Raw genomic sequence first — 24,437 nt, forward strand, 5'->3', positions numbered from 1 at the left:
ATCCAGTTCAGAAGTTTGCTAACTACATTAGGATCTGATTACCAAGCTGTCTAGAGCAACAAACAAACAAAATCACACACACATTGTGGTCTGTGTAATGACTTGCAGGTCAGTGAAGGAACTTTAATCAACTGCAGTGCCCTTGACCCACAACATGTGATCAGTATGTAGGGAATAAAAGGTCACTGCTTGGGGACCCTGTGGAATGGCTAAAACTACAAACTATATAGGGTGTGGTTGGCCAGTAAGGCGGGGATTCAAACAGATTTATGTCAAACGTCCAACAGTGTTGTAGAAAAACAACAGTTCTTGTAATACTAATCAGGCTTTCACTGTGATTTGGTGGTAAACAGTTGTTTCAAAATCATCAGGCTGTTTGTGTGTGCATGCGTGTTTGTATGTTTGAGAGTATATGTGATTGATTTATGTCTGCCTTGGGCAGTATTTTAAGAGCATAGTATACTTTAGATTGTTCAGTATTATACATTGCATTGTAGTTGCTGTCGCAAATAAAGATTTACTTTTTTTCTTTCTTAGTTCTTAACTACAATAAAATGTGATCTCCACTGCTGCCAGGCTATTTATAAGTTATATCATGAGTTATCTCACTGTTTATTACTAAAATAATACTTGGGCAACTGTGCAGTTCTTTTTCATGTATCAAGATTGATATTGTTCAATTGTAACTTTGGACCATGTGTAGACAGGTGTGTTCATTTTCCCACAAGGGGCCACAAGAGAAACTGGGACTGTTTACCAATATTATCACTTTATAAAATGCATTAAGAATGCAGTGTAAAAATGTTATAATAAGGCTATGAAAATGTGGAGTATGTCAAATATAGAAGTAAAAATAGTAAAAACACCAATCATTCTATCAGTATTTCATTTTATTGTTATTATAACACACTTTTACCTTCACAAAACAATACTGAAAATGTATATGTTGTGTGACATATTAAAGACCAGCAATTAATTCACTTTATACAAGAAACAATAAGTGCTTTTGATGCACTTATTCTGTGGTGGATATGCAAAGGACAGCTGACATATGTAGGTAGAGCCAAAGAGAACTAACATCTGGTTTGATTTTGGTTACGGTGGAGCCACTTGAGAGTTAACTACCCTTTTTACCTGAGTGACCGCAATCTGATGCATGACAGGAGAGACCTTATCAGTGATCGTGTATAGGAAATAAACTTTCAAGTCAGTTTCCCTGTGCATTGCTGGGATCTCCCAGTGGGTTGGACAAACATGTAATGCAACACATTATCCCCCACTTAGAGCTCGTCATGGAACACCTTTTGGTCATAAAAGGCCTTTCATCCTTCAGCATTCTTTTCCATGTGGTGTTGAGCAAAGGCAAATGTGGCTATGAGGTGTTTGTGTAGGTCAATCATATACTGATCTGTGGTGTATGCCATTGCTATGCTACCCTCACCTGGCAGGTAGAGTAGGTGCAAAGGGAGGGTAATTTGTCTATCTCACAAAATATGGAGAAAGGCAGAGTGTCTGCCTCTCTTGGGTCAGTCTGTTGCTTACTCCATGCAGTGAAGCGCCAAAAGACAAAAAAGTGCACACATACACAAACAAAAGCGCCTTCACACAAATACTTTTGGCACAGTGCTGCAGTGCCTGCAGTCAGTGCAGGTGCTGTAAACGTGTCCCCAGCCTCAACGGACACGCGGGGGTACACATCCAGTTCCAGATGTGTTCCTCCCCTGAACAATCCTCCTTATTCTTGCCGCTTTAGGAGCATCCCATTGGTGATTTGCCTCTGAGGCTTTGGGCAGACCCCTCCAGTCTTGCTGGCGAGTCCACTGACAGGAAGGGACTCTGGCTACAGCTCTGCCCTCCGGGGATCCCGCTGGCTCCACACAACCGCCCTCTTTCAGGTTGATATGGGGCACATCGGTCCCAGGCTCGATGGCTGTAGGCTTCCCCCAAGAAATTCCTGGGGGTGTTCCCCTCCACCTCCGGAGTGGACCTGGATACCAGTCGCGGTCCTCTGCTCAATCTCCTGGGATCCAGGCGGCAGTGCAGGGGGTGCCCACGCACCTCCCGCTAGGAAGTCCGTTCTTTGCCGCGGGAGCTGGCGTCCTGTGGTGGTTGGTTATTCTGTAACGAATCTGCTGGCCCGATTGCCAATGGGCGTGGAGCAGGATGCACAGACTCCCTCAATAAAATGAAACATTTATTAACAAAAGCCGCGAACAACACTGGTGGCACTTATACACAACATTAACAAAAGACATGACTTCCATAGTTAACAAAACACACTACACAATAACACTTAACAATAACTACATACATGTTTAACATATAACAGCAGACTAACAAAGACCAACACCATACACACTCTAGCGGAGATTTAAATAGCCACGACATGAAACCCCATGCAGGTGCACCCAATCACAAAAAGCGTGGCCACAAACAAGGTGAACCCCCCTGCATGCGGTAGGCCGTACCACATGACTCGTGGGCGGGAGTGTCCCATGACAAGAATAAACTGGACATGCAAGAATATGTTGTAGTTCAGCACAGTTGAGACAGGAGATCAGTAGTGTCACTAAATGACTTTTCAGTCATGTGGTGTCACTTGGAGGGTCATGAGTACGAGGCAAATTGATGTCCCAGGCTTGGTAGCTAGAAGCTACATACTTCTTCAGTATACTGATTATCACTCAATTGGCCTCCTCTCCTTTTTATCATGTGTACACTATATACAAATGTACAACAGCTGTCGTAGTTATAGGGGCAAAGTAGGCTCAGAGTCAAAAACGGAAAGCAAAGTTGTTAACTGAATCAAATGTCAAAACTAATACAAGTCATAAACAGGTCTCCTAATCTCTCTTTTACCTCCAAAACACTTTCTTATATCCATCCTGGACAGCAAACATGAAGATCTGTAGCAGAGCACCTCAACAGGGCACTTTTACACCTTTCTTTAGCACCTCAACAGGGCACTTCTACACCCTTCTTGTGGTTCAAGTTCAAGTTCAAAGTTCAAAGTTCAAAGAGGTTTTATTGTCATTTTAGCTATATACAAGTACACAACAAAAACGAGACAATGTTCCTCCAGGACCATAGTGCAACACAAAAACAACAGTGCAATAGACAACATGCTACACAAGTGCAAACACTCCAATATAGTGCAAAAATGTCATTAAATAAACATTAAATAAACAATAATAAATACAGGATGGGACAAATAGAAAATGAGTAGACAGTGCAATTATTTAGTACAGTACACAGTACTGGGCATATGTAAAGCGAGTTGTGCATAGCAATCAGTGACATGCTACCCTGAACATAGCAGTCACTGGTAGCAGCCAGAACAGTTCAGAGTACAGTGCTGGTTTAGTACAGTACTCTAGCAACAAGTAGGATAATGTGCAAGACTGCAACAGGAGTGCATAGTTTATTTGTGTGAGGTTTGACTTCAGCACTAGTCTAATGCAAAACAATGTGTGAGTGTGTGTATAGATATGTATGTATGTCCGTATGTATGTATGTGTGTGTGTGTGTGTGTGTGTGTGACTGTGTATAAGCATGTGCCATGGGTGGTTGGTATTGGGGCAGGTTACCGTAGTTTTTATAGTTTTGTAATGAGAATGCTGACTGTTTTAGCATATTTGGAGTATTGTGTTCCCAGCTGAAACTTGAGGTTTGAGGGGTGTGTTGTTAACCCAGGTGGTAGTAAAAGCAGCCATCCTCTTATGCTGTAACCAGGTATTTGCAGTCTTTTGGATCAAAGTATTGGTGATTGGTGCACACAGGTGGTGTTTCTGACTGGGACTTCAGTCTTGCACTCCAACAATCGTAATTTGTGTTTGGCCAGTTAAGATATACCCACTCATAATGTGAGGGTAGGACCTCTCCTTGATAAGCAACATTGCAATGCCCCTGAAGAGAACTTTATAGTTTATACTTTAACTATAAAGTTCTTGCATGACTTAATTTTGGCTTAGGATTCTGGTTTTGGATAGTGGTTTTCATCTTTTCAGCTGTGTAAATAGCCATGTATTTGATAGATTTTTCACTAGGTTGTCTGCTTGAATTGAGAGCAGGATAGTGTTTGCTCCAACATCATACATCACATAGGTTGCACGTACTGATTAGACACATTAGGTAAGTGGGTGGGTGCAATCCTCTATATTTTTAGACTAGCATAGTTCATTATTTAGCTTTTGTGTTTGTTAGGATTTGTCTTATTCTTCTTATTCTTTTTGTCCCTTAAAATGAATTGTGCAGACCAAACCATAACTCCTACAGACATTAAAATTTGTCAGTAGGTAGTAGTCCCTCCCGCTACTCAGGCACAAGATGCAAGCCCGAACTATAGGTGGTGCTACAGTGCACTCAAACACATTCCAGTCCATAACTCCTACACTGTATGTCACACAAACAAAATTATTTTTTCCAGTCATTACTAGTCTTCCAGTCTACAAAAATGCCTCAAGAACCCATAAGCTGCACCCACTCAGATTTTGAGATCATTTGCATAATATGCAAAATCCCACACAATTATGAGCGCAAACTAGTTCTATGGCTATGTACTGGAAAATCCTACATATCTCCTACATATCCACACAAATTTGGACTCAAATGAAGGAGTCCAAACAACTATGCAATTGCAAGTACTTTTCAAAAATGTTTAGTTTTGTCACATTCGTTAATAGTATGTGCACATTTCGAACTGGTCCTAATATTTTCATTTAATCACATTAAATCATGTCTTGCAATAATCAAACTAAATAATTATCAAAATTTTAAAAACCTTTTGACTGTATGTGGCTGCAACACTGATCAAAGAAGTACCAGTATCCCTTTTCTCAGTCAAATCACTGAAACCCTATCATACACCTGTTCTGGACTTGCTTGAGGGATGGGCTCATTATTGCTGGTTTACACAGAATTCTATATAAACCATTGATCAATTGTGCAATTTCATATGACATTTTTTAGGCACTATATTAATAAATTTACTGCTTTTTACATTGAAGTGGCAAAGAACGACGCTTTTTGGATACATGGCAGTTTGCCATGCAGGAGCACATGATAACAAGTCACTGTTCTCGTATCAGAAGGTTTTGAGTGATCCATGTCAGCATGATTCAGGATACATTTACAGTGCTCTCAGTACACTCACTCGGTTCACAAAGTTGAGTTTACTATTAGGGCTGTAGTACTCTCGTCTGGTACTACCCGAGATGCTTTTTCAAATGTCTTGAACTCAATAATAGGTATACCCAAGCTTGTGTTGAACTTGTGATTGGTGTGATTGGACCAAATTTCATTTCTGGTCCTGATCAAGACCAGATTTTTTTTAATTATAATTTTTTTTTAATTATCTCTGTTTACATAAATGTATTCAATAGAGTTTAGTGGAGATAACAGAAAACAAATTCAGCATCTTTTTATTCTATGAATGCGAGATGCATACCAGACGCATTTGTAAATGTCTTGATTTAATATGTGCATAAGCAATATGTGAATTGCTTAGCTAGCTAGTTTTGAAGTCCCTATATGTGTTTTTGCTTGTTTTGCGAACATGTTGCAAAAACGTTTACATAAACAGAAATAAGTATAAAGAGCTACAACTGCATTGAAATTTATAAGGGGATAAGCAGTAGAGATATTGTAAATGGGGAACATGAAATCATAACACAAACTCGAAGCTTTTCCTTCTCTCTTTCTTGATGCTTTCCTCTTCCTCCTTCATTCTGCAAAGGGGTTTATATGGACGGGTGGACTGGTACGAAAGTCCGGCGAGGACCATGCATCACGCAAATCGCGTGCAGAAAAAAACCTGGCACGGGACACCTATAACACAGGTGTTCTTCCTCTAGTTTGTAACAACTAAGAGTAAAAAAATAAGCAGAAAAGAAACTCAGTACTACTTACTACTTACTACTCAACTGCATCCCAGGTATTCTCCCATTCCTACACACTTTAAAAATAAATACAGAGAGAATATCTCACAAATTAACAATATAACACAAAACAAGTTTCCAAATGAATAAACAAATAAAGAAATACATAAATATTAAATTAAAAATATGTTAAAAAATGTTTTAAAATAGCATATTTATTATATTTATTTTTATAGATAAGCAATCATAGTCTTTAATATAAAAATGTATTTAGAAATATGTAGAGCCTGAATTTTTTTGTCATATTGCTGAGGTGATCTAAAAGTATTTAACTGACTAATGTTACACAAGGCGCCCCATACTGGAGGCAGGGCTTAGGTCATTTACTAGGTAGAGACGGCACTGAATGTCATACAGTATTTTATTTGTGTGTGTAAGTGTACATACATGTGTCTGTGTGTATTTTTTGTGTGCCTTTCCTGCTATGCCATCAGCATGTTCCATCTGTGTTTTGGAAGAGAACCTGTTTGATAGCTCCAAGCTGAGGAGGAGGACAGAGATATGTGTTGTAGAGCTAGAACTCCAAGTTCCTCAGTGTCCATCCCCTCCAGCACATCCCACTCACTGTCCCCCAGACTCAGGCAGCAGAAATGCTGCTCTCCCTCACCTGCACAGCTTAGCTATTCACTTTTTAGACATTATTTTAATATCTAAATATTTATGTGTTTTGTTGTTTAATAGTTTAAATATATATATTTATTTATATTGTGTGTGTGTGTGTGTGTGTGTGTGTGTGTGTGTGTGGAAGGCCCAGAGCATTGACAAACATACTGAGGGTGTCAGCAGTCTAGAAGATGAAGATGAAGTCCAGGATGTGGAGGTCCAATCTGACTTCATGACCTTGGTAAAGGACTGGGCTGAGGTCATGATCTGTGCACAGAACACGACAGGACGCATGCTGGTAAGTCCCACCTTCCATGAACTCAGACCTCTACAAAGCCTACATAATTAATGTTTTACCTCCTAGATAAGGATCTCTGAGGATGCTATGTGCAGTAATTCAGGCTCGCTTACCTCTAAAGAGTGTGTGAAGTAATGTCTATAACTTTACTGAGTGCATGCAGTAAACCACATTAATCTCAGGCCATGGTTAAAGCTTTTGCTGTTGAAGAGGTAATGTCTGTTAATGGGTTGTTTCTGTGCAGTAGTAGTAATAGAACCAGGAGACAGAATGGCCTGACCTGCACTTCCTTAGTGCTGTCAAAGAAGGCCGTCATTTCTCCTGTTACGCGTTTATACTCCTGAACGCTTAGTTAATGGAACTGACAACTCTGCTCACCATAGCCTTCATGTTTATATCTGCTGTTTGAGATGAATGATGTTCATATACATCAAAATTGCCTTTTCTTAAAGTGTCAAGTGTCCTGTGACATTTTATTATTTATTATTTTATTATTGGTAATAAAGTACCAATGCAAAACTGTATTTCCCAGCCACATTAAGTTGAATAATGCTATACACCCAAAATGAAAGAAATGCCCTGTTTTTGACTCGTCGCCTATTATAGGATATTCTCCCAGTTGTCCAAAAGCTTATATTTTGCTTCAAAATTGTATTTTCTAGAGCCATATATCCTGACTATGACAGTATCAATAAAGTGCTAGCACAAAACTGTATTTCCCAGCCACACTATTTTGAGGTTTTAGTTTACACAATTTTTTCCTACTGTTTGAAAATGGATGGTCAATATACAATTTTTTAATAACATTTGAAATGAATCATTGGAAATAAAATTTTATTTCTTCATTTGTTTTGTTTTTAATCTGTATTTTGTTTTTAAAAAAAGAACTAAAAAAAGTTTACTGGGACTTTTATTTTGACAGAATTTGATTCATTATTGTGGCCAAGTGTTGCCAGAATGCTTTCCCCCCAGTATTTTTAGACATTGGTCTGGGCTGTAAACCTGTTACAGACAGATACAATAATATTGTAAATAATTATCAGTAAAAATATCTGCTAGATTGTAATCACTGGGTGTGGACCAGAGGTGGGTAGTAACGCACTACATTTAGTCTGTTACATTTCCTTAAGTAATTTTTTCAACAAATTGTAGTTTTAAGAGTTGATGTAAAAGAGGGTACTTTATACCTTTAATCAAGTACATTTATAACGTCATAAATGTACTGGAATAAGGGTACTAGGTCTTTTTGATCATCAAATTTTTTTCTTAGTTACATTTTGACTTGTATTGTTCTCCATTAAATTATTTCTGTTTTATCTAACTCATGCTTTGCTCCTTCATCAAAATGTCACAGAATGCTAAGCTGGACTCTAGAAGCAAAGTGAGTGAGAAAACCCTGGTTGAAGCAGTTAGCCTCCAAGGCACTGATATTGGGAGGCAAATGCAAATACTCTCTTACCAGGGACAAGATCTTGGGAAATTCCATGCGAGTGTTGACAGGCTGGTCAGCTGCATGGAGGGTCTATGTGAGTCCAGCCAGTGCCACTTGTAGTGCTGCAAAGTGCATGCAAAGGTGGCTCATTGGGGGGCTAAGGTTTGGGATACCACATTCATCACCAGCCTTTTCTGCTGCTGTACACATACCACAGGTTCATCCACCAGCTTAGGGTAATGTTTCATTATTGTAAGCGGGGTAAAACATGCAGTAATACTCTCTCAAGTTCTGCGTGTTCACTACTGCCTGTTGCTGGAATGAAGTGATGTGGACGTATTTGTGGAAGGTTTGTAAGGTGTCAAAGCTGAACTCACCTGCAGGGAGAATGCCCAGACTCTCAATGAGGGGGTCGAAACCTGAAAAGTCTCCTGTAAGAGAAGCACCTCATTCTTGGTCATCATTCCTCTCAACGGTGGCAAATACTTGTGTGGAACCAGCTACCCCAAACCAAGCCCATGCAGGTAGGGGGAGCCAGCCTGTCTCCAGAGGAGAGGAACAGGTTGTCTCTACTGTGGAGGTGTGGACCACAGTCTCTCTGCCTGTCCATGTTGCACCTCTGTTTAGATAATAGACCAAGGGCTGGTGGAGGAGGTAGAGTTCTAGATGCTGCCATTTCCATTTCACCTGGATGTGTAAATGTAAGACTGAGACCCTGTGGGGACAGGCTACATCTCACAAACATCCATATTATTATTCCAGATTATCGAAATGAACAACCCTCCTTTTTTACTTTTGGATTCCCCCACACACCATATCACATTAGGTCTTCACTGGCACACACAGCCCCCTTATTTCATGGGCTGAGGAGCAAATCATCCAACGGTCCCCTTATTGCTTTTCCCAGTGCCTACAGTGCTCGGTCCTGCCCCTCAAGTCCAGTAGCATCGAGTCTCCCAACGCCGGTATAATGACAGCGACCTGCCTGAAATTTTCAACATCATTAATACTACTCAGCTTCCCCTCACACACCCATGGACTGCTCCATTCACTGGTTGGTTGAGGCTTGGTCTAAATGGTGTAAGATGTATACCCTTTCACAGGTGGAGACTACTATCATGGAGCAATACATTAGTAAGGCCCTTGCCCTGGGTTGCATATGTCTCTCCACCTTCATGGCCTCATCCAGTGTCTTTTTGTGAAGAAAAAGGATGGATGGCTGAGGCCTTGCATAGACTATTGGGGCCTAAATGCCCTTTTCAGTAGTTCCACCCAATGCCTCTAGAATAGCTCTGGGGTGCTCAGTACTTCACCAGGTTAGATCTACTCAGCATCTACAATCTCGTTAGAATTAAATAAGGTAATGATAGGAAGACTGCACTCAGCACCACGTCTGGCCACTGTGAGTACCTAGTTCTGCTGTTTGGCCTAGCAATGATGCCTTCAATCTTTCAGGTGTTCATTAATGAGGTCCTCTGTGAACCTTTTGGTAGATCTGTCATCACTTACATAGACATCTTGACCAATGCCCTCCACCAACACTTCCGTGACATACACAGAGTCTTGTGCATGCTTCTCCAGGACTAGCTGTACAACAAACTAAAGACGTATGAATTCCAGTTGCAAAAGGTTATCTTTCTGGCTACCTCATAATGGACTCCTGCATATGTATGCAGCATATTAAGGTGGAGGCCATTATCCAGTGGCCCAGACCAAGCGCACCATTGTGCGCTTATTTGGGGTAATAACAGACCAAAAGTACCTTCAGACTGCCAAGTGTCTCAACAATAGGCAGTATCACTGGTCAGTGTTCTTCTCCAGGTTAACTTTCACCATCATTGACTGACCCAGGTCCAAGAATGTTAAGGCAGACATCTTCTCGCACAAGATTGACCCCGAGGTGACAGGTACTAGCCAGGAGGCCATTCTGCCTCCTTATTGCTTTTTGGGAGCCATCAGATGGGACATTGACTGGGTAATATGGTGGGCTAACCCTCATTCAGGTTGTCCTCCTAACCGACTATTTAGGAGGAGAGACCCTAATCTACCATCTGGAAGATTGAATAACTGGGTGTCCACTGCCTTCCATGTTTGTTCAATAAAGCTCTTCACCACAGGTCCCTTGGATGAGGCTGACACAGGTTTGGCTGCTCCTCCTCTTGACATTGAAGTCAAACTGTCTTATACAGTGAGAGCACTATTGGATTCCAGAACATGTAGGGGAAGGATCCAGTACTTGGTGGACTGGGAAGGGAACAAAGAGCACAGCTAGGTTCTGGCTGCCAGATCCTAGACCTGGGCCTGGTCTGGTGGTGCCTTTCCATTGCACCGATCTGTCCAGGCCCAGAAGGGAAAGAGATATAGAAAGCCAGAAGAGAAAGAGTGAGTGAGAGAAAGTGAGAAACAATACTACATAACACAAGAGGGTTATGATCTATAAAACCTCAACAGGCACAGTGGTAGAGCCCCCATACATTAAAATACTGAAGGGCCATTAGTAAAGCCAGTGCTTCTTTCTCAAGAATCAGAAGAGCTATTACAACAGAACAGCTCCCACACAAACATTACTAGCATTGATCTTTAAAGGCTTAGTAAAATCAGACGTTTGAAAAATAGGAAAAGTACAAAACAGAGTTTTCAAAGTATTAAAAGCCTGTTGACTGACTGACAGATGAACACAGCATATTAGAAAATGGCTTGGTTATATTGACAAAATTCCTATAAATCATCTGTAATTAAAATTATTGATTAAATAATCATGAAAATGATGCAGTTCGCATTCACATATGGGTGCAGGGCATCAGATTACAGCAGCAACTTTCTCATCTAAATGTCTTACCTGTTCTTGTCCAATCTGTTTACCTAAGCAGGTAACAATGGCATATGCAAATTTGCATTTAGCCAAGTTTAGTCAAATATGCTTGTCAGTCAGGTTTAAAACAGTCCTCAAAATTTTCAAATGTTCTGTCGATTCTTTGAAGTAAACTGCATTGTCATTCAATTAATTAGTATGCTTGTGAATGTCTCCAAAAACATTAGCATTACATTTACATTATTTAGCTAATATATTTTCCAAAGCAACTTACAACTGACTACATCTTGAGCAACTGAGGGTTAAGGACATTGCTCAGGGGCCAAACAGTGTTAACTTGGCAGTTGTGGGGCTTGAAGCTTCTGATTATTCGTCAAGTACGTTTAGCACTGAGTTACCACTGCCCCATTAATATACCAATGAGCATACCTTAAATTGCATTTTTAAAATCCTTGGATAGTTGGTTTATTAGAATCAGTTTAGCTTAATTGGTCTAATGTTAAACTGCTATATTAGTTATTGCATCAATTACATGATGTTTATGTTTATTAAGGAGCAATTCTGCTTTCTAGAGTGACAGACCCAATAAATCTCTTCCTTTTACATCACATTACAAAATAGCAGATATGCATCACTGAATGTGGAAAAACTGATTTACTTGGTCTTCAACAAAACCACCTCCCATATGTCTCGTGATTTGCCTATATTAAATTAGATTCCTCAGATTTTCTTAGTCACAGTAATGTCAGAAATGTTTTGGAGGGTCCAATATGAATTATAACATTGTCCTTGGCTTACTGGGAATCCAGCTTTGCAGATGTGGCCCAGAGTGGACTGAAATGGACTAATGATAATCAGTAGTTTTTTACCAAGTATTATAACACCTGCAGAAATGGAAGCAGTGTGTTTCAGGCCTGATGAATATTTTAGTGCCTTCCCACTTCCTAACATATTGCTATTAAACTCCTTAAGGCACTTGTTAATTAGAATATGAGATAAGCCTGGTGTTGTTGGAAGCAGGGGCCACACTGAAGTTTCCTGTGCAGGGGTAACTTCAGTACCAGGGCTGAGAAACACTTTGTATTGTAGCATATCACTGGCAGCATTAGTCACGTAAAGCATTTGTTCTGCTGTCTGTTTGTTCTTCTGCAGGTGGTGTTAGTGTTCATCCTCAGTATCGGAGGACTGGTGATTTACTTCATCGACTCCTCAGAGTGAGTACATCTTTTGGTATGATGTGGGTGGAGGGAGGGATGGGGAGATGGGGGAGGGTGATATACCGCTGACAAGTGCCCTTTTGAACAGTTCTACTTCTTATCATCAGCAGTCTTGTAAAACAGTCCTAATTTCTGTGCTGATGTGCACATGTTCCTAGAGCTCTTAAAAGTGATCAGAATAAAAAAAACAACAACATCACAATGCTGTGTGTGTGTGTGTGTGTGTGTGTGTGTGTGTGTGTGTGTCTGTGTGTGTGTGTGTGCGCGTGTGTGCATGTGCATGCGTGCATGTGTTTGTATGACAGAGAAAAGGAGATAAATAGTTGCTTTCACATCACACTTATTTGTCTCTATCCATTTCATCACACGCAGCAGTGACCTTTGCTGGTTGTTACATAAACATGCCACATCCCAGGCATCCTTAGTCTGGGCGCAATAGCCTCAGAGTGGTGTACAGAAAGGGGAAGCAGGCCATCAGAGTTCGCCCAGGCCTGCTTTCTGGAAGGGGCAGATAAGGACTATTATTAGGACTATTACTGTTATTGTTACTAAATGCCCATATCTTATGTAGGCGATTAGCTAGCCTACATCAATTCTGTCTATTGAAATTAATCAGTCCACTTTTTAGATGACAATACTTTCTCAAGCTACAAAAATACTCTAAAATGAAGTCCAGATACCTTGTCCAACATTGCCTGGCATGGCTCCAGTTGATTATAATGATGTGAATTTCCAAGTGTGGACGCTAAGGATGCATTATTAATCACAAATCAAGTGCAAAGGGAAGAGTTGAGTCTGATTGTGCGTGTTGTTTTCTTAAAGTCTTGGTATAAATAAGCTAATTTGAAAGTAATTTAAGAATATAATGATAATGCTAAAGAGGGTAAATTAAATTGTGTTTTCCAATTTTCAGTTCCTCCTGACAAGGTACAATAATTAACTTGCTCAGCTAATTACTGAACTTCAGACAATACAAATAATGCTGTCGCACCATAGTTACACTGAAATTCATACAGAAGAAGGATATAAATAGGTGTAATCAGTGTTCTGTTTCTTATATGGAATTAATTCTTAATTATCTCAGAGAATGAGGGAAAACGTGCCAGCTTCACTACACCACTGACAACATGTATTGTTTTTACAAGATTGGGTAACACTGAAAGCTTCTGTTTACATTGACAAGCTATTAGAAATTTAAAACAAAGCCATGTTGCATGCTGTGGCTGAATCTGTGTATCTGAGAGACTGGTGCTGACATTGGTTGATGGACAGTATTTTACAGTTTTTCAAACCATGGTAATCAACACTGGTTTATTGATAATAAACATTTAAACTGCCCCATCCCTTGGCCAACCTCCTCGTTTACTTCCTCTTCATTAAAATGAGAAATCTCATTAAGTCAGAATATCAGATAATTAAACCTCCCTGATTGAACTGTGTGGTAATAGAGCAGGCAGCAAAGCTGTATCTCTGGGTCTTTCATGTCACTGAGTATTTTGCATCTTCTTCTCTGTAATGATTGACCTTAGCGTGCCTCTGCTGCCCAGAGGAGCACACCTGGCTTTGTTTAGAATCCACAGAGCCCAATCTCAATATACGTCAACTGCCACTCAAGTGCAGACAATGTGTTTTTTATAGTCTAAACTGCTGGTAAGATGGATGCGGTGTCTGAAATTCCACTGGTCATACTTTTTAGCCTGCATTCATTATTTAAGGGTGTCTTATATGACTGGAGCTCACTACAATGTTACTGTTGGCATCAGCAGGGTGCAGTAGACATTTTGTGATCTCTATTCATAGGAGACCTATCAGTCATCAGCCTGAAACCAAACACTGCACCAAATCTGCCCCAGACACGAGTTATTCTTTGAATGCAATGGAAATCAGGCACTTAACTGGTTTTCTGGTTTTGTATTTGCTGTATTTATAATATGTTCTAGAAAGTCTTGGTAATACCAACATGGGTATTATATTTCTCTTGGCAAAACAGGTGATATGATGGATGTTACTTCCTGTGAATTTAAAATTAAAATCTACTTAAAAGTACACTAAGTAATGTGTGTAGGATTCTACTGCTTTACTTCTGGCCAAATGACTAGCGGTGTAAATAGGGAGTAGCTTCCTGTCATCACAGCACCTGTAGAAAGGAAATGTGAAAATAAACCACTATGAACATTAACAAACCATTATTGTTCATTTTTGATATGTAATTTTTCAGGTTTTTGTTATTCATTTTATTTAGCGTACTTAAGGTTATATTATTTTAACTCTACAAATTACAATTTTTTTTTTTTACAAATGTAACAAATCTACAAATAATTTTTTTTTAGTACTTAATGATTTTTTATGGTGATTTGGGAACTCATCAAAAATGACTCATGAATAGTTTTGTCTGTGCTGTCTTGGTTAGTATGAAGAATTAATTTGTTTGCCCTACTGTTTCAGTGGCTTCCAGGGACCATGGAGGACTATGACTTCTTTGACTATGCTCTTGACCCATACCCTTGAATAATGTGGTTCTGTTTGAACAGTCCTATAGAATCCTGCCCGGACTTCAGCACTGATTTCACCTTGCAGGTCGACATGGTGTTCAACATCTTCTTCCTGCTGTACTTCGGCCTGCGTGTAAGGAGCGATCATGTTACATACGCAAAAGCTCAGTTAAAGATCGATTTATATGACTTCATATATGTTGGATACAAAGTCATAGATGTTTTTTCTACATGATTATAACCAATTTTCAGTATTTTCATTTATGCCCTTTCACATACAAATTTGTTTTTGACACATATAGATATTATACATATAAATATATTTTAATATCATGGATCATGTTAGGTTAAGGAGCTGTTATAATTGTAGAATGAAATGAACTTGCCAGGTCTATAATATATTTATTTTTTTAAGTATTGTATAAAGCATACATATATACATATAGGTTGTACTAAAGACCTTGAGGATGAACATTTAAGTTTTCACAACCAAACATCAGTGTGTGTGTGTGTGTATATATATATATATATATATATATATATATATATATATATATATATATATATATATATATATATATTCTTTTTTTTCACAAACATCAGTGTGTATATATATATATATATATATATATATATATATATATATATATATATATATATATATATATATATATATATATATATATAATCTTTGAGTGGTGTGTGTAGGTTGTCTGTATGTTAACACTCATGTTTGGTTGTGAAAACGTAAATTTATTCAAATTTATTGCTCTCTCTCTCTCTCTCTCTCTCTCTCTCTCTCTTTCTCTGTTCAGTTCATTGCAGCTAATGATAAGCTAATGTTCTGGCTGGAGGTGAATTCAATTGTGGACTTCTTCACTGTTCCACCAGTATTTGTGTCTATCTACTTGAACAGGAGTTGGCTGGGTAAGTGCTGAGCATGAGAATTTGTGAGCTTAGAACATCTTAACACTGGCCAAGGGTCAGACTTGTTAGCCCCATAAACTTGCATTCATTACAACATCAAAATTGTTTATCATACATAACTGTTCCTGGCTCAGCATTTTTGAATATATACACGATATTGCCAAAGTATTCATTCACCTATCCAAATAATTGAATTCAGGTGTTCCAATCACTTTCATGGCCACAGGTTTATAAAACCAAGCACCTAAAAACATTTCTGAAAGAATGGGTAGCTCTCAGGAGCTCAGTGAATTCCAGTGTGGTACTGTGATAGGATGCCACCTGTGCAACAAGTCCAGTTGTGAAATTTCCTCGCTACTAAATATTCCACTGTCAATAGTCAAATGATATTATAACAAAGTTATAATTCAAGTCTCATGGAAGACAAGCATCGAGATTATTTTCTGTCCTTCCTCCTAGAAGGTGGAATGAACTTCCGCTTGCTGTCCATACAGCAGAGTCTCTTGCAGTCTTCAAATGCAGACTGAAGTCCCATCTATTCATGGAATATTTAAATGACCTGCTCCTATATTGACTGACTAAATTAATACTTATTGTAGGGTATTGTTTATTACACTGATGTTGTCTAACAAACTCTAGCACTTATTGTTTATTACTTATCATTGGTAAAGTATACCTTACATATTTTGTACTTCTAGGTATCAGCAGTGATCACTGTATTTCTCCAGTATTGTAGATCATTGTTATACTGGACTCTAACCTACTATACAAGCTAGGATGTATTATATGAGTAAATGACAAAGCACTTTTGTTAGACACTCTGGATAAGAATGTCTGCTAAATGCCATAAATGTAAATGTAAAGCGGAAGCAATTGGGGACGACAGCAACTCAGCCATGAAGTGGTAGGCCATGTAAAATGACAGCTGATATTGAGGTGCATAGTGTGCAGAAGTCGCGGACTTTCTGAAGAGTCAATCGCTACAGACCTCCAAACTTCATGTGGCCTTCAGATTAGCTCAAGAACAGTGCATAGAGAGCTTCATGGAATGGTTTTCCATGGCCGAGCATCTGCATTCAAGCTTTACATCACCAAGCGCAATGCAAAGCCTCGGATGCAGTGGTGTAAAGCACGCCGCCACTGAACTCTAAAGCAGTGGAGACATGTTCTCTGGAGTGATGAATTACACTTTTCCATCTGGCAATCCATTGGATGAGTCTGGGTTTGCCGGTTGCCAGGAGAACGGTACTTGTCTGACTGCATTGTTCCAAGTGTAAAGTTTGGTGGAGGGGGGATCATGGGGTGAGGTTGTTTTTCAGGAGTTGGGCTCGGCCCCTTAGTTCCAGTGAAAGGAACTGTGAATACTTCAGCATACTAAGAGATTTTGAACAATTTCATGCTCCCAACCTTGTGGGAACAGTTTGGGGATGGCCCCTTCCTGTTCGAACATGACTGCACACCAGTGCACAAAGCAAGGTCCATAAAGACATGGATGAGAGAGTTTGGTGAGGAAGAACTTGCCTGGCCTGCACAGAGTCCTGACCTCAAACTGAAAGAACACCTTTTGATTGAATTAGTGTAGAGACTGCGAGCCAGGCCTTCTTGTCCAACATTTGTGTCTGACCTCCTCACAAATGTGCTTCTGGAAGAATGGTAAAAGACTGCCATAAACACACTCCTAAACCTTGTGGAAAGCCTTCCCAGAAGAGTTCAAGCTGTTATTGCTGCAAAGTGTGGGCCAACATCATATTAAACCCTAGGGATTAAGATAGGGATGTCACTCAAATTCATAAGTGTGCAAAGGCAAACGACTGAATACTTTGGGCAATATAGTGTAAGTGGTTTTCAGAGGTGCTCAGTATACAGGAAACCCTAGCCCCAATCACCACCTAGTGGATGTGCCAGTTATAGCACATGAAATAAAGATCTTTGAACTTGATCCTCCTACTTTGGATATCTTAATACATGGATTTATAGTCTTATTTGTAAAATTACTTTTTTATATTTTATTTTGATACAGTGTGTTGAGATTCATATGTTTCATATTTGTTTACCCCTGTAACAAGTTGGTTTATCAGTTTATGTTGAACTTACAAAATAATTGTAACAAATATCTTTGCCTTTCCTCACTTCAGTGTGTGTGTCTGTGAGTGAGAAAATCTGTTTTTGTTTCTGTCAGTTGCTCATACTTTGTGTGCATGTGTGCTGGCAATGTGTGCTGGCTGGAAATTTCTATTACCCTTCTTTGATTTAATAAATCATTTCTGGTGAGATGCACCATTAGTTCAGACTGTTGGAAAGACAGAAACACTAAAATCATAAGCCAACTCCAGGCTCCCTCCCACTCTCTCTCTCCAGTTGGTAAGGAGAAGTCTATCTGGTGGTGTTTTCTGTGTGTGGGTGTGCACACACTCACATGTGTTTTATGTTGGACAGCCCTCAGTCTATGTGCTTCAGTATTCTTTTTCAACATCCAAGGGTGTCTAGTTAGCAGTTTAACTAAAAGACAGAGCAGTCTCACGATAACTAAGATTAATGTTTTTGTTGGTGTATCATGAGGCTCTTCAGGTAAGAGTCTTCAAATGGAAACCCATCCACTAAATGAGTTTTTTGTTTCTGTTCAAGGTGAGCTTCTGTGTAATGTGGAGGAGATTTTCAGTAAATTCCCTGCCCTCACTGGTCAGTTAGACCTGTTGATACAGTCACAGAATTTGCTCACCTCGTCCCTCCATGGGCATCAGCCAGTGCTGATGTCATTACAGAACTTTAGTCCAGTAAACCTGAGAACAGAAATCACAGATGCCAAATCTGTGCTATCAAACAAGTTCAAACAATTTACCTTTTTTTTGCTATTACCCCCTTCTTCTGTAGAGGACTATTACGATTTTATTTGCAATTATGTATCGTTCATGATACACGTAACCATTAGCAAGTAAACCGATAGACTAAATAACAAGAAAGAAAGAAAAAAATAGAAGAAAAAGGAAAAGAAAGGAAAAAGGATGACTATTAATAATAATGAGAAGAACAAGAAGGATAAATTAGTAATACTAAAATTATGTATGTTAGATGTTGAATAAAAAAAAATTATACTGGAATAAAATTCAGTGTGTGTGTGTGAGGGAGAGTTTGTGAAAATGTAAGGAAGTGTCTTCTTGTGGTTTTGTATATGGTAGTATGGATTTGGGTATTGGATTTCAGTACACCTGTTTCTTTAGAGTGGTGTTAATTTGTTGGGGTGATGTTGTAGAAAGGTAATAACCAGGATCCAGACTGAGTTGAATTGAGTCGTTCTGTTTTTGATGAAAGCAGAGATCTTTTCCATTGATATATGAAACAATTGCTCACATTGTTTACTGTACAATGTGGGAAGATTTTGGAGATGTATAACATTATATAACATCTTGTGACACTGGAGAGTGTCAAGGGAGAGGGATGAGACACAGCCATGAGTCAAGGAACGAAATTGAAGTTTAATTCAAAAATCAAAGTGAATAAGACATGAATATACACAAGGCGATAGGCACAGCAGTACAGAGCATGAATAGCACAGTCAAGACAATGACTGACAATCAGGACAACTAGACATGGCGTTTATATACATATATTCAAGTTTCATGCTACATTCTGCATTCCGCATCTTGCATAAGCTATGACCCTCTTGGTGTTGCTGTAAGGAAAAATTCCCTATTTGAGGGTCACTATTTGAGCAATCAACAAAAAATTAATAGCCAAATTCAGAAAAATCTTTTCCTCTATCAAATGAGATTGACAAATTTAATTTTGCCATAATATCATGACCAAGTACAATAAACAGCGATTCAGTAATAATTACAAATCTTTGTAAAAAAAAAAAAAAAAGCAATATCTGGGTCATTTGGGCAGGTTACAGGCAGCTGATGTATTGTTGAACACAAAATTGGCACCCCACTTATTCCCAGAGAATCAATAATAGCACCTGATATGGGAACATCATATTGATTACCACTAATGTATAAAAAGGTTGCTCCTGTATAAACCAGAAAACTATATTTACGACCACCTATGCATAAGTCTAAGAGAGGAAGATTTCCTGCAACTAATGTCATTGTTTCTGACTGCATATTTGGTGCATCTTGAGGTCCATTCAGTGGGCAGCCCTAGTCGCTATCTTAGCTCCAAACAACAGGCTGACCAGTATGTGTTTTTGGTACCTCATGTTTTACACTACTGTTTTACTTTACTTGTTCATTTGGCTGTTGTGACTTATCAGACCTATTTTTCGACACTCTCTAATCCAATTTCCTTCTATTCTAGGTATCAGCAGTAATGGCATGTACCTTTTCTAACTTAAATCCCCTATGACCACATGTCTCCAAGTTTTATGACACTAAAAGTGGGATCAAAGTGAGGCCTCAAAAATGTACCCTGTATTCTTTGTTGTGTAACATTGAAACCATATTATGTACATAGAATGAATATCTGGTTGATATTTGGCAACCTTTCTGAACTTTCACATCATTCATAGTTTTCAGCACACACAAAGAATTTAAATATTAAAAGAATTCACATGCAGCTCTGACATATTGCCATTTATTTGCTGCTCATTGACAGTCAGGCTCAACTTGCCAGAAGAACTTGACAAGACATGCAATGATTGATAGGTAAACCATTTCAACTTTCTGCATAGTTATTTGCTACTCTTTGCACAGTTTGAAGTTCACTTCCAAATGAACATTTTCATACCCAACATTTTGGGATCTCCCTTAAAGTGGCCTAATTTCTTGCGTAGTCTACTTCACAGGGAACTACTAGAACGAATGGAATGCACACTGAGACTATGCTTTCTCTGAGAGTGGAGCCTTGTAAGTGTGGGTGAGCTCTGAGACTCCATTTCTCTGTGGAGATGCTGAAGTTGACCTTTAATGCCCTTGTTTATAGCTAGCTGCTGAAACAGGAAAAAGCATGCTTTACTTTGGATATTTTCTTTTCAATAAAACATTATTTCTTATTTGTGTTAATCTGCTTTTCATTATTTTAGGATCTGATTATTATTATTATTATTATTATTATTATTATTATTATTATTATTATTATTATTATTATTATTATTATTATTATTAACAGGCTTTCCATGGTCACTGTGCCTCAGATTGCAAATCCTACAGAAACATATGTTGTAATACACTGATTGGGTGCATGTGGGTGTGGAAAGTCTAATTTGCTGGTATGTAGTTTTCAGTTGTGCAGCATTTTTAGTACTTTAAAAAGTGGTACTGATGGTATTTCATATCATTGGGTATTGACCCATGTGACAGGGCACCTCCTGTTTTTGTATAATCCAAATTATATCCGTCTGCATTCTACTCTCTCAGTCTACCAATAAAAATCATTCTCTGTATGGTCAGCACTGAGACTTATATCCCAGCTTCTCTTATAGATATAGTCTTTCTGTATGGTAAGTGGTTTTGTTTGGGATTTGATCATCTGTGAGAGCAGAAAAAGTCAACATGATTGTTCACCATGGCTGAAGGATTTAAGATTGTGAACTGAATTTGGGAGATATATCTGGAATAAGGATCCTCATATATGCAGTGTGGGAGCGCACAGTGCTTTGTTATATGTTGGCTGAGTTTGTTCTTCCTGTGTTTTTAAATTTTTTTTTTCCTTTCCTTGCAGGATTGCGTTTTTTAAGAGCTTTACGATTAATACAGATGTCGGACATCTTACAGTTTTTAAATATTTTACACACTGGGTAAGTGCTTGTTTTGCTTTTCTGTGCATGTGCTAGATAAAAAAGTCTTGAATTAAGTGCTTTTCTCATAGTACCTGAGCATGACATTCACAATTTTTTTATATCAGTTAAAACTGTAAATGCATTTCTAGCAAGCAGTTACACAGCATGCTGTAAATTTTATTGATCAACTTATTATTTTTTATATTTTTACTAGAAATGCCTTTACTAATTTATAATTGTTGGTTCAGTCTTTAGTTCATTCTATATATGTAATAAACTTGGAAGTCTTGACTAATGGCAGTTAGAGCATTTCATGAAGCGACGACAAGCACCAAATTCTTATTCTATTTGATTCATTTGAAATCAAAATATAATTGAAAATAATTACAATTTCCCTGGCACTTTATGTTAAGTGTGAAAGAACTTAAATTTTTGCAAGACTGGTAGTTTTAATTACACATTTTTTTGTCAAGAGTAATAGCATGGGTCTTAAGAGTTACAAGAATAATTTTATTGCTTCTATCTTTTATTTTTTATTGCACTTATCGTAAAACTTCTATAATTCTACTGTTAAAATAAACAAGAACGAACTGCATTTTCTCTGATTTCTTTCATAACATAGGTCTGTAATTATGCTTAGTATGTGTTTGGCATTATGTGGGCTCTGAATACACACAGCCCAATAAAGCAAATGATTTTTAATTAAGATAAATAGAAAACAAAAAGGAAGGAAGAGGTTCGGGAAATTTATGAAAATATTTTATACAAATAGGCTTGATAGACACGGCAAGCCAAACTTTCCTGAACCTTTCCTTTCAGTCCCAGTGGTTTCTTTCTTGGTTTCTTTTCAGTTAATGCATGTGTCCGAATACTTAATTTCTTAAAGGGAACACACATTTGAGGGGCAGCTGAATTAAAAACAACACCCAGTCTACATTCTTACATTTACATTTATGCCATTTGACAGACACTCTTATCCAGCGCAAATTACAAAGTTATTGTAAGTCTTATAAGTTCTTGTCACATGAACCTTTCAAAGCAAAATTGCACCCATGAAAAGTAATAATTCAACTTTACTGGAAGAGGGCACTGATGAACTGTAAATGGGAACAGTATCTTAGGTTAAATTTGATTTGATTATAGACAACTTTGTCATTTGGTAACTGTAAATGAACACATTGCTTTGTATTGTATTGTTGAACAGGGCACTTTAATTTCTTAAATAAAATAGGCTTTAATGTGTTCATTGTAACTTTCTTTAATTATATCATTAATACAAGTCCTTTTGTAGACCTGTGTTTGCTTGAGTCACTTGGCAGCATGGTACCATCAAGATGGTTCCACCTCTGTCTCTTTTAAAGCCAGGAAGAGCCCTAGATATTTTCCATAATAATTTGATTTCTCATGCATCAAACAGAATAAGAATTTAGTGCTTGTCATCAAAATAAGTGTGTTGAGACAAAACTGACTGAACAGGTCATCTGCTTCTTTGTATACATAAAGGAACCTTGTCATGTTAAGTAGTCTCAAAGAGCTTGCTTATGTGGTTTATGACCTTGTATATGTATGTAAATGCACAAAAGTAGAAGCAAAATCCAGGCTTCAGATAGCTGCTGTTATTGGCAAGTCTTGAAAAGAAATTAAATTCATTTTCCATTAACATAAACCATGTTTTCATTATGTTAGGTAACCCTACGCATTAGTTTAGAGGCTGTTTAAAATATGTGAAGCAGAAGTGAAGCCGTGCAGCAAAATGTGCGGTAAAACCGATTGCTCACGATTGCTTCTGATTGTGAGCAAAAACTTCAATATCCTTAGCCAAAAAATGTTAGTGGATGTTTTGGCCATAATATGTTTGTGACTTTCTTCATCATAAGAATTGTTATAGTATTTATGAGTGTAGAGGTGTACTATTACAGTGAAATTGTATGACCTATGCTCATGAAGAAATACATTTCCCACAATGTTCAATCAAATATATAAATAAGAAAAATGTTTAAATTGCCATAAATGCTTAACAAATGTTTTTTTGAGGTTTAGCTCTGGAATATTTCTTAATATCTTTATTCAATTGTAATCACAATAATCATAATTATCAGTACACACATTTTTTCAGCACTTGAACAGTTGATGACTGAACTCTGATCTGTTTCTCTGGACATGTGTACTGCAGTTTTCACTATTTATATGTACAGAACAAAGTGTTCTGCTTGACATAGATATGTTGAACTAAATGGAATGCCATGGAGACATTATTTGCCATGACACAAAATATGCTGTAAACATCTCTCTCTGTGAGATGAGACACATTAATCTTTAGGGAGCATTCACTTATCTAGCTGAATTTTGTTTTATGCAGCAGTTCCATAAAGTTGGTGAACTTGTGCTCAATCTTCATAAGCACATGGCTAACTGGTGCAGGCTTTATACACTTGGTAAGTTCATAATCCTGACATCTTAGTTAAGAGAAAATAGTGCAGCTAGTCAGCTTTTGTGAGTTATTCAAAAATTTCACATTGTCCCACTGTGAAACTCAAATATACATTTTATCTGCATATGATGGTATATAATTGACCAATTATTTTTATTGCACTATGAAGTTTAAGATGTAAATGTAGCTGAAATTAAAATAACTCAAAGTGTTTTAAATAATGTTCAAAGTGTTTATTTTATGTTCCAGGTAGAAAACTCAGGGGATCCTTGGGAAAACTTTGAAAATTCCCAGTCGCTTAGCTACTGGGAATGTGTATATCTGCTCATGGTAACCATGTCCACAGTGGGATATGGCGATATCTTTGCTCAAACGGACCTTGGACGCATTTTCATGGTGTTTTTCATCCTCAGTGGCTTGGTAAAACAACAAATCCTATAATTCTTTTGTAATTTTTCATCCACAGTGGCTTGATAAAACATGAAACCCCATAATTATTTTGTCCATGCTTTTAAGTCCCATTGTCACTGTAATCACATCCTCCATCATTGTGTTCTCAAATACCAGAGCTAA

General features: G+C 38.1%; 1 protein-coding gene across 1 annotated transcript in view; it reads left to right on the plus strand.

Annotated features, from left to right (window-relative positions):
• Nucleotides 1-24,437, plus strand: part of LOC113576347 (calcium-activated potassium channel subunit alpha-1-like) — a 56,051-nt gene that overhangs the window by 895 nt on the left and 30,719 nt on the right. The window contains exons 2-8 of the mRNA XM_081697743.1: nucleotides 6,685-6,837; nucleotides 12,234-12,295; nucleotides 14,830-14,923; nucleotides 15,606-15,717; nucleotides 21,376-21,451; nucleotides 23,793-23,868; nucleotides 24,114-24,284. Of these exons, the coding sequence (XP_081553869.1) occupies nucleotides 6,685-6,837; nucleotides 12,234-12,295; nucleotides 14,830-14,923; nucleotides 15,606-15,717; nucleotides 21,376-21,451; nucleotides 23,793-23,868; nucleotides 24,114-24,284 (744 nt within the window). The remainder of the gene's footprint in view (nucleotides 1-6,684; nucleotides 6,838-12,233; nucleotides 12,296-14,829; nucleotides 14,924-15,605; nucleotides 15,718-21,375; nucleotides 21,452-23,792; nucleotides 23,869-24,113; nucleotides 24,285-24,437) is intronic.

This window comes from Electrophorus electricus, chromosome 15 (assembly GCF_041902795.1).
Source record: "Electrophorus electricus isolate QZ-2024a chromosome 15, ASM4190279v1, whole genome shotgun sequence".
Taxonomy (NCBI): Eukaryota; Metazoa; Chordata; class Actinopteri; order Gymnotiformes; family Gymnotidae; genus Electrophorus; species Electrophorus electricus.